This window comes from Tupaia chinensis, unplaced genomic scaffold (assembly GCF_000334495.1).
Source record: "Tupaia chinensis unplaced genomic scaffold, TupChi_1.0 Scaffold000628_1, whole genome shotgun sequence".
NCBI classification, from domain to species: Eukaryota; Metazoa; Chordata; class Mammalia; order Scandentia; family Tupaiidae; genus Tupaia; species Tupaia belangeri.
The window spans coordinates 3,439,044-3,450,178 of record NW_006160148.1 but is presented as its reverse complement, the minus strand read 5'-3'; the positions used below and the strand labels follow the sequence as shown (position 1 = coordinate 3,450,178).

Sequence of the window (11,135 nt, the reverse complement as noted above, 5' to 3'; positions counted from 1 at the left end):
AGATTATTTAAGAAATTGTGTGATCAATAAAATGTGGGGGGAAAAGGAATGGAAGACAACTGTAGACACCAGAGATAGTGTGAGAAGAGGGTGGGAAAGGGCAGAGGGTCATACATTTATGTATATGTATACATATATATATATGAAACTAGAAATGGAAAAAAAATTTTTTTAGAGTTTTTTGCTATAGGGTGTGTGTGCTCTCCAGAAAGACAGAGAAAGAGAGAGAGAGAGATATACAAAGCGAGAAACCACCACCACCACCACCACCCCAGGGTGGATGGCCACGCCGCAATCCCTTCTCCTCCATTCTCCTCTTGGGATCTTGGGCACACATGCACACGCGCCCAGCGTGAGTTTTAAGCTACCGGGTCCGGGACACGAACCGTAGTCGACTATGTGGGAGTCCAGCGACATAGCCATTACGCTAACTGCTGGTCCCGTAAATTAATTAATTTTTAAAAAAGTTTCAGGAGAAAAGAAAAACGAAAACTGCTTTTCTTGAAATTAAAAAAAATGCATTAAAAATACCTATTTGAGGGACCAGCTAAATAACTTAATTATGCTACTTTATAGTATGTTCATTCTTTTTTAAAATTATTTTTATTTAACTTTGACCAGAGAGGGACAGAGCGAGCGAGAGCGAAAGAGAGAGGGAAAGTGAGAAAGCAAGCTGCCAGGTCCAGGACTTGAACTGTGGTCAGCCATGTGGGAATCCAACACCCTTAACCACCACGCCACCTGCTGGCCACAGTATGTTCCTATTACTCACTGAGGTTTATGCCTACAGTCAGACTTGTGTTCATGGATATGTATATATCAGCTGCACTTGCTACTGAAAATATTTAGATTAATTAAATTATTTAGCGAGTCAATAAAATGGGGGGAAGGCATAGAAAACAATCATGGATACCAGAGACAGTGTGGGAGGACGGTGGGACATGGCAGGGGGTGAGAGAGAGGGAATCAAGGATGGGAAAAAAGCGAAGTATACAGGAAATGAGAAATGGAAAATAATTTGTTGACAATAACACGTATGCTGATATGCTTGATTGAGCCAATATATAGTGTATTCTGGATGGAAAATGTCATTTTGTATGTTGTAATAATGTATAGTGAATTAATGTAAATAAATAAATTTAAATAAATTTTTTTAAAAAGATGGGACCAGCAGTTAGAGTAATGGCTATGTTGCTGGACTCCTATGTAGTCGACCATGGTTTGAGACCCGGATTCAGTGGCTTAAACTCAGACCAGGTGCATGTGTGTGCAAGATCCCAAGAGGAGAATGGAGGAAAAGGGACTGCGGCGTGGCCATTCCCCCCAGGGGTGATTTCTCACTTTCTGTCTCTCTGTCTGTCTGGCGAGCACACACGCCCTATAGCAAAAACCTCTCCAAAAAAAGAATAAAAGACCATCCTGGAGAAATTTGCTAGCAAGCACACCAGGAGGTCCAGAAGATTCCTGAGTTTTGAGTGCAGTTCAAGGCTGTGTGCAACCATTGGGGTGGATCCTCTGGCCTCTGGAAAAAGACTTTGGTCTGAGATGCTGGGAGTTGGGGACTTCTATTATGAGCTGGGTGTCTAGACGGTGGAAGTGTGCCTGGCCCTGAAGCTCTGGAATGGAGGACTGATAACGTTGGAGGAGGGCAAGTTTGCTCAGGATGCCAGTCAAGGTGACCTGATCAGAGCTGCTTGGAAACTGAAGGCACTCGGCATCGGCCTGGCCTCATCCCTGTGGGTGGCACTTACCTCATCAGCCTGTCCCGCTTGAGCTCAGTATGGGTCTCACTGTAGTGCTGCAGCTGGCAGGGAAGAATGGCCACATGACTGTCAGTAAACTCTAAGATAGTCTCTTTTTTTTAATTTGTTTAATTTAAGTTTATTTATTATTTATTTTTTAAATTTGACCAGAGAGGGATGGAGGGAGAGCGTGAAAGAGAAAGCAAGCTGCCAGGTCTGGGACTCAAACCGCAGTCAGCCATGTGGGAGTCCAGTGCCCTTAACCACCATGCCACCTGCCAGCCCCTCTAAGCTAGTCTTAAATGGGATACTGGGTGAGCTCAGCATGTGCTGGAACACCTGCAGAAGGAAAGGCTGGCCTGCTGGACCTGCAGGCCGCAGGGGAGGCCCACTACTGGCTGCCGGCCCTCTTCACTAACCTCTAAGGAGATTGCAGCTGAGGAGGCCAGAGAAGTCTCCCCTACTCAGTGTGGAAGGGCACATGGCAGCAGGCAGGGAGAAGAGGGAGGGCCTACTGGTGAATAAACCCAGACAATTGTGTTTATATAAAATAGAAAAAAGAAATAAATAAAAAGAAATAGAGCAGAAAGGGTTGCACCATGGCCAGGCACCACTGTAGGGGGTGCTTTCTCCCCCTCTTTCTCTGCGTCTTTCTGGTACATGGACATACTCTCTGGCAGTTTAAAAAAAAAAAGATTGTTCCCAATCAAAGGACAGCCGTAACAACCAAGGCGCAGTGGTAACATGAGTGTCCCGAATGCTGGAATCTCCAGGGTTCTGAGGGTAGAGGACTAGGGAAAGGGGTTTAAGTCCTGATGAAGCTATGGAGGTTGGTTCTCTGCATCTCTCTGTCTCTCACATGTGTACATGTATACGCTGTCATTAAAAAAAAAAAGGTTAGGGACCAGCAGTTAGCGTAATGGCTATGTCGCTGGACTCCCATGTAGCCAACCATGGTTCGAGTCCCAGACCCTGGCTTAAACTCACCGGGCGCGTGTGTGTGCGTGCCCAAGATCCCGAGAGGAGAATGGAGGAGAAGGGATTGCAGCGTGGCCATCCCCCCTGGGAGGTGATTTCTCACTTTCTGTCTCTCTGTCTTTCTGGTGAGCATACATGCCCTATAGCAAGAACCCCTCCAAAAAAAGAAAAAAAAAAGGTTATTCACGATCAAATTAAAGAAAAAGTGTGCATTTGCTGGTGCTTAGTTCATCAGGTAGAGCACAGTGGGAGCAACACCCCCTTGCTGGACACCAGCAACTGCTTGGAAATTGACATCCAGCACTTTGCTCTGTCCTCGTGGCAGCCCTCAGGTGGGCATTATTTTCCTAGATGCGACTCCGGAGGTCCACAGAGGTTTAGGGATCGGCTCAAAGTCACACAACTAAAAAGTGATGGACCAGGGCCAGATGCCAGGCTGGTGATGCCACCTCCTCTGTCTGCCACCAGGACACCAGGCTGCTCAACAGTGTGGCAGCATGAGTCTTGTCAGGCTAAGCTGGCTAAGGCCCAAGGACATGACACAACTGAGGCCCTTCCCACCGTCACACCTCGCACCCGCCACTGCGATGGGTGTCCTGGCCAGCGGGACCACGTGGCTGAGATCTGCAACCTTAGCAAGGCAGGGGCCCAGCTCGCCGTGGCTCTGGCCACACAATTGGCCCAGCATGTCCACAGGAATAAAGAAGGACTTTGGAGTCACACAGACCTGGGCTCTGTCCTCTCTTGGCAGGACGGTCTTCAGAAAGTCAACTCACTTCCTTCGTTCCACAAAATAAGAATGTGGCCTCACAGAGAAGCTCTCAGGGTTGGAGTGGAACTGATGCATAGTAGGTACTCAGTAGATGGCTGCCATATTTCACAGTCATTCCGTAAGGACTTCTCCACAAACTCAGCCTTTCAGGAGCTGAGGGCATCCAGACTGCGGTCAGGTGATTCTGAAGGACCCTATTCCTGCAGAGCCCCCAGACCTAGAGTCAGAGGCTGGGGCCGCCTAGGCTGCACAGAGGGCAAAGTCCCCCAGCCTCCCAGGGTCCTGGCTCCCTTCCCTGCAGCCTGCTCCTTCCCAACCAGAGGAGCAAAGCACCAAGGTTAGACAAACAAGCTGCGATAAGGCACTTCCAGGCTGGGCCTTGCATTCAAGGCCTGTCCAGCTCTGGGCTGGCTGCCCAGCTTAGAGAGCCCTGGCCTGCTGCACGCACAGCCATGGGCACCAGGAGGGCCACCTGCCATAGCCACCTGCTGATCGTGCACTTGAGACCTTGGTGCCCTGGTACGGCCTGGGTTAATGACCCTGTTTATTCACTTGAGTCACTCGATAAGGGCCAGTTGGGCAGGTGGCAGGCGGCCCTGCGCTCTGCACCAGCCGCTTCATTGACTGAAGTGATATCAGTGCCACGTGGCGCTACCAGAGCCCCTCCCCCACCACTTCCCCACCAGCTCTGCCAGGGTCAGCCCATGCGCTGTTGTTTTTTTCAATGAACATGACTCTGGAGTCAAGGTTGTCAGGCCATTCCTCCCGCCCGCCCTTGGAGGATATAAATAGCACCTGCAGCAGAGCAGAAGGCCACAGAGCTGGGAGGAAGTAGAAGCAGATCCTCAACCATGAGTTCCAGCCTACCAGAGGTCTGCCCATGCCAGGGCGCTCTAGGCCGCCCGGCCATTCTGTACGCACTGCTCAGCCCCAGCGCCAGGGCCAGGCCCTCTGTGCCTTCTCCCCGCAGCCGCTGCCTATGCAGGCAGCACCGGCCCGTCCGCCTGTGTGCCCCTCACCGCACCTGCCGGGAGGCCCTGGACGTTCTGGCCAAGACGGTGGCCTTCCTCAGGAACCTGCCATCCTTCTGCCAACTGATGCCCCAGGATCAGCGGCGGCTGCTGCAAGGCGGCTGGGGCCCTCTCTTCCTGCTGGGGTTAGCCCAAGACACTGTGACCTTTGAGGTGGCTGAGGCCCCAGTGCCCAGCATACTCAAGAAGATCCTGCTGGAGGAGCCCAGTGGCAGCAGAGGCAGAGGCCTGCCTGACAGACCTCTGCCCTCACTGGCCGCCGTGCAGCGGCTCCAGTGCTGTCTGGAATCCTTCTGGAATCTGGAGTTGAGCCCCAAGGAATATGCCTACCTGAAAGGAACTGTTCTCTTCAACCCTGGTGAGCTCCTGGACACTTCAGTGGGGGCCGAGGCTGGGAGGGGGACCAGCTAGAGAAGGTCCCTTCCGAGGGCGTGACATTCGTTGTCTCAGAGTCCTCGTTTCCATCAAATAGCCATTTCACAGAAGATGTGCCGAGAGGCTGAGCAGCGAGCGTCAGGTCACACGGGCAGGGACAGAGTGGGGATGGGGACTCAGGACTATGCACTCAGGACACGGCCCTTGCCACTCGGTCTGAGAAATGTGCCCTGAGCCCTGGGACAGCAGGAGTGTGGCAGGAGGGGCAACGCAGGTGAAACTGCTGTGAAGGGTCACATATAGGAGAGGGATGAAGGGCGTGGGGAGGCCAGGGAGGGAGGTGCTGCGAAGTTCGGCCGGGGAGCCACGGAGGACCGTAGACGAGCATGCTTCGTAATGTGGAGAGGATCTGAGACGGGAGTCCCTCACAGAAGCCCTCCATGTGTGGGCAAATGCAGTCCCGACTGCCGTAATCCATGCCGGCCTAGTGAACACTCGCACCGCACTTACCTTACGGGGGCTCGTCGTCTAGGCTTTCACGTGTACGAGCTCACGTGAACCTCGCACAAGCCTAGGCGATAGCTCACCCACGGAGACACCGAGGCCCAGCGATGACGGCCACCCTTACTAGGCAGCGACAAAGTCACCCGGCTCACAGTGACAGTGCTGGGGTTCAGCTCCAGCCAGCCCCTACTCTCCCTTACAACACATTGCCTCTCCATAGGTAAGTAGATAAACAGAATGATGAAGAGTCAATGAAGAAGGGAGTGGTGGAGCCTCCAGGCTTCGCTGCAGACCTCCGATCTGGGACCAGTCTCACCCATTGGTGGCTGGGAGCGGGACACTCACCAGCCCTGTTTGTCCTCTCTGTCCACAGACGTGCCAGGCCTCCATGCCTCTGCCCACATTGGGTACCTACAGCAGGAGGCTCACTGGGCACTATGTGACATCCTGGAGCCCTGGTGCCCAGCAGGCCAAGCTCGTTTGGCCCGTGTCCTCCTCACTGCCTCCACCCTCAAGTCCATTCCGACCAGCCTGCTTAGCGACCTCTTCTTTCTCCCTATCATCGGGGACGTCGACATCGTGGGCCTTCTCGAAGACATGCTTTTGCTGAGGTGACCTGCTCTGGTCAGGCCGAGATCAGCTGGAGACGGCAGAGGCTGGCAGTGCTGATGGAGCCTGGCTGCACCCAGAGATGGCCCCAGGCTCCCAAAGGGGTGAGCCCATACTGACAGCACCTGGTTCCCAGGAGCAGCCCCAGTTCAGCCACAGCTGTCCGACTTCCCTGGGCTGCTCCGGGTGCCTCAGCTGTCTGACAGGCCCTTGGTGGTCCCCAGAACATTTGGGCCAAGACTGCTATCCCCTCTTGGAACAGGGATGGAACCTTGACTGGTCATTGGGCCAGAAGTCCTACTGACCTTGTACAGAACTGAAATAAGTTATTGGTTTTTGTAATAAAAGGTGTGACACTGTTGGAGCTGGACACTATAGTTTGTGTGTGCAGAAGGGACGATCTCCCCTCCAGGGCCCATCCTGCTTCTGTCGGAGGGATTCCACAGGGAAGGAGCCCATTAGAGAAGCAGGAGCCAGGCCTCAGGAAACTGAGGTATTAACTTTTCAGAGTGGGATGGTGATTCATTTCTGGGGATGAGGCTTATTCTGCATCTGGGCCTGAGTCCAGCCGTTGGTTTCAGTTCACAACTCTGTCACGCTTCACCATTATTCTTCGGGGAAGAGAGTTTCTCTCCCTGTCCCCAAAACCTCCACTAACACCTCCCCTGGCTCCCCCCACCCACCCCTACAGGCTCGCTCTCACTTCAGTGAAAATCAGATCACAGCTGGTCAGGAAGGAGCCCATTCCCAAATTAAGGTAGAGGGTCAGCAGGGCCGGCTGGTGGTGTGGTGCTAAGGCGTCTGGACCCCATGCGGCCCACTGCACTACTAGAGTCCTGGACTCGGTGGCTCGAAAAACATGCCAGGTGCGTGTGTGTGCATGCCCAAAATCCTGAGAGAAGAGTGGAGGAGAAGGATTGCGGTGTGGTCATCCCCCTTCTCTCTCTCTCTCTCTCTGGTGAGCACATGTGCCTTATAATAAACTTTTTTTTTTTTTTAAAGCAGGCAAGGTCATTGCAATCTCTGCAGTTGGGATCACTCATGTCCCCCGTTCCTGCAGCTGTCACAACTCTCCCAACGGGAGGGAAGGGGCGCCCAGGACTGGCCTGCCAGCAGTTTGGAGGTCAAGGCAGGCTGAGGGTCAGCTTCCCACAACAGAATGACCCATCAGTTGCTCACGTCTGAAACATGATAGGTTCACAGCCACTGCCCTGAGCCCCTGGGCTCCCTTTCACCACCCCTGTGCCCCAGGGCCTCTCCAGTGACCCTCTTCCCAGCTATCCCATAGCCTGGCAATCCGAGAGGCAGTGAATGCTCCACCCAGCCCCAGCTCCATTCAGAGCACAGCTTGCGTCTCTTCTGATTGGTCGGTAGGTACTGTGCCTCCGTGTTTGCTAAATATTTTGACCCAGTCACCCTGGGCCGAGGTGACTGACCTCAGGGTGGACAGCAGAGAGTGATAACAGCACACAAGCCTATAGGACTTTCAGACGTCCCTCCTCCAGCAATGAGGCTGGCCCAGAGCAGCCCCACCCCCTCCCCACCACAGTCTGGATTCTTCTCACGGGGGCCAAGTTAATTATTGCCCAAAGGAGGTCATTCACTTGGGGACAACAGTTTAGTAGTCACTATTCAGGCCTTCCTCTAAGGCCCCTAGGTTAAGACCATGGCTGAACTGGCCATGTACCTGTTGTGGGCACCCAGTGCCAACGGCAAGGAAACCCTGTCCCTCAGTCCTCACGACAAAGACAGGTACAACTCAGACCACACACACAGAAAAACGCAGCTCATGGGGCCAGCAGGTGACATGGTGGTAAAGGTGCTGGACACTCCCACATGGCCAACCACAGTTCTAATCCCAAACCTGGTGGCTTGCTTTCCCACTCCTCCCACCCCCCACTGTGTCTTTCTCTGGTCAAATTAGAATAAATAAAATTAATTACTAGAAAAAAAAAGAAAGGAAAAACACAGCTCAGACTCACTCATTCAGCAATGACTGGCAGACACAGACAAGTTCACACAGCAGAGACACGCTGTCAGCCAGATGGCCCACAGCTGCCCTGTCACCTGCAGGACACACAGCACAGAGACGCCTCGCCCCAGGGCAGTCTTCCATCCTCTGTGTGTCACAGAGAGGGGAAAGAGGCCCTTGGCCCTTGCAGTAGCCAGACTTGCTGTGTCTCTCTCTCCTTCTCCAGGTGAGCATACATGCCCTAAGGCAAAAAAAACTCTAAAAAATAAACAAACCAAAGATACAAAGTAACAGAAAAACTGCAGAAGCCTTGAATCCCTTACAGGACCCAGATCCTGCAGATTCAAGGATCTGGGGTCATTCCATATCTTTCACTTTTTTGTTTTTAAGTTTTTACCATAGGGAACATGCACTCACCCGAGAGAGACAGAAAACGAGCGAGGGAAAGTGAGAAGTCACCCCCGGGGGAATGGCCATGCCACAAACCTTCCCCTCCTTTCTCCTCTCAGGATTTGGGCGCACACGCTCGCCTGGCACGATTCTCAAGCTGCCAAGTTCAGGACTCGAACTCTGGTTGGCCACGTGAGAGTGCAGCGCCTTTACTGCCTCGCCACTGCTGGCCCTGATTCCGAGTCTTTTATGCCCATCCACTAACTGCCTCTCTGGATCACCGGGCTGAGCATTCTACCTCTCACCTCCCTCCCAGTTCAACCAAACATTAGGAAGTATTTCTCTCCTTGTCTTCCCCCTTCCCACATCTTTTCTCCTCAACCTTTATTTTTTCATGACCCAAAGAGCTTCCCTTATGAGCAATTCTTTGCTCCCACACAGATTTCTCCCTACCTCTCTGTATGGTCGGGAAGCTACTTCCTGTTTCTTGACTGTTTCTCCAATCATCCCTGTGCCGTACCTCCAAGCATTGTAAGAGGAACTTAAAGACGAACACAAGGCCGACAGAGGTTCGAGTCCCAGACCTCATGGCTTGAAATGCTGGGCACATGTGCGTACATGCCCAAGATCCAAGGAGGAGAATGCAGAAGGGACTGTCCAAGCCCCCTGGGGGTGTTGACGGCTCACTTTCCCTCTCACTGTCTCTGTCTCTCTCTCCGGGGCAAGCACATACACCCTAAGGAAAAACAAACAAAAAACCCTTTAAAAAAATACTTGCACAATATGACAAGGTCAATAATGCTCCCTCCATGAGACTGCAGGCTTTCCACAGGCAGCGTCAGCAACCTGGGGGGACACCTGCGTCCATTTGCAGGGAGGGAAGAGGAACAGGCTAAGACGGCGTGCAACCTGTGCGAGGTCTGGGCCCGTCAGTCTGTGCTGGGACGTGAACTCAGACCTGTGTGGTTCTGGAGGCCAGTTCTCACCCCACACAGGACGGAGTGAGTCATGGCCAGGATCGAGTTGTCTGCAGCCAGCTTGGTCAGTTCATGACCATCTCCCTCTCAGCCCTGATCCCTGTCCTCCCGATGACTCACTGGAAAGCAGGAGAGTGGGTCAGCCTGGGATACATTTTATGGCTTCATTATCTCTGTTTCATTAGCCAAGTCATCAACTGCTTATTAAGCAGTCAGGTGGCTGACGCAGGCTGTGCCCTGCACTGAGCCTCCCTGCCCTGGGGCACTTGCACATCACAGAACTTCTGACACCCTCAGACAGCCAGCACCCCCATCCATCCATTTGTTCACACCATCGCTCAACATCCCTGAGGTCCACTTGTACCAGACCCCGCACTAGATGCCAGGGGCAGGAGCACAGAGCAAACAAGGTCCAGCCCTTGCAGGGCCAGCAGGTGAAGTGGTGGTTAGGGCACTAGACTCCCACATGGCTAACTGCAGTTTGAGTCCTGGACCTAGCAGCTTGCTTTCTCACTTTCTCTCTCTCTTTGTCTCTCTCTGGCCAAATCATCATCATCATCATAATTCATTTAGTAAATTTAATTTTAACAAAAGACATAGCCCTTTCCCTCATGAAACATCCTGTCTATGGCAGCGGAAGATACCTAAGTACTTGTGACACAGAGAGCTCTGAGCTGCTGCAGATGGCCCACAGCAGGCAGCAGGAGTGACTATATCCTTTGCCTAGAAGTGAGGAAAATGCTTTACCCAAGTGGTGGCTGGTCTGAGCGAAAGAGAATGAATAAGGGTCTGCTTGGCAACCCAAAGGGTGAGCACTCAAAAGGCAGAAGGGACCAGAGAGCAAGGGGCTCCTTACTAATTGCAAATGGTCTGAGGATGTGAGACCCAGTGCCGTTGCTGATGGGCTTGGACAGGTGACAGGGACTAATCACAGAACAAGAGAGAAGAGAAAGGAAACCTTAATAAAACTGGGGGAGGTGATTGGGAGGATCAGAGTTAACAAAGGAGACTCCCATCCCTGGAGGGTATGGAAACCCAGGGCTGCGGCTGCTCAGTCTGGGCGGCTACTAAATAATGGCCAGCCAGCGTTTCCTGAGAGCTGTGCTCCAAACCTGCTCCAAGATTATGTTACTTACGCCCCACAACAACTGCGCTGTTAGAACCTTCATTATCTCCTTTTGTAGATGAAGACACCGAGGTACGGAGACACTCGGTAAAGTGCTCAAGGTCACACAGCTAAGAGGTAGCAGAGCTAGGATTTGAACTCAGATGGCCTGTCATCAGAGCCCCTCCTCCTAAACACTATACTATCTTGCATCTTTTTTTTTTTTTAATATTCATTCTTTTACCATTAAGTTTGATGTCAGGAGTTGGTTTTTCTTTTCTTTTATCTTTTTTTAAAGAATTATTTTATTTTATTTTTTAAGAATTACTTATTTTATTGTTCATTATTATTTTTAATTTGACTGGAGAGAGACACAGAGAGAAAGAGAAAGTGAGAAAGCAAGCCACCAGATCTGGAACTCGAACCATGGTCAGCCGTGTGGAAGTCCAGCACCTCGATCACTATGCCACCTGCCAGCTGCAAGAACTATTTTATTTACTGTATTTATTTATTTATTTTTACATTTTTGACCAGAGAGGGACAGAATGAAAGCAAGAGAGAGAGAAAGTGAGAAAGCAAGCCTCCAGGTCCAGGACTTGAACCACAGTCCAGCACCTTAACCACCATGCCACCTACTGGCCCCAACCTTGTGTCTTTTTTTATAATTCTTTTTTTTTAAA

At 51.8% G+C, this 11,135-nt stretch overlaps 1 protein-coding gene and 1 pseudogene across 1 annotated transcript; both read left to right on the top strand.

Annotated features, from left to right (window-relative positions):
* LOC102469222 (vacuolar-sorting protein SNF8 pseudogene) overlaps positions 1-2,267 on the top strand; it is a 3,285-nt pseudogene extending 1,018 nt beyond the window's left edge.
* A 2,020-nt stretch (positions 2,268-4,287) lies between these two features.
* NR0B2 (nuclear receptor subfamily 0 group B member 2) lies at positions 4,288-6,381 on the top strand. Its single transcript, XM_006159462.3, has 2 exons — positions 4,288-4,881; positions 5,776-6,381. Exons 1-2 carry the CDS (start codon positions 4,344-4,346, stop codon positions 6,015-6,017), a joined length of 780 nt encoding a protein of 259 aa, XP_006159524.1. The 5' UTR covers positions 4,288-4,343; the 3' UTR covers positions 6,018-6,381.
* Positions 6,382-11,135: the final 4,754 nt, after the last annotated feature.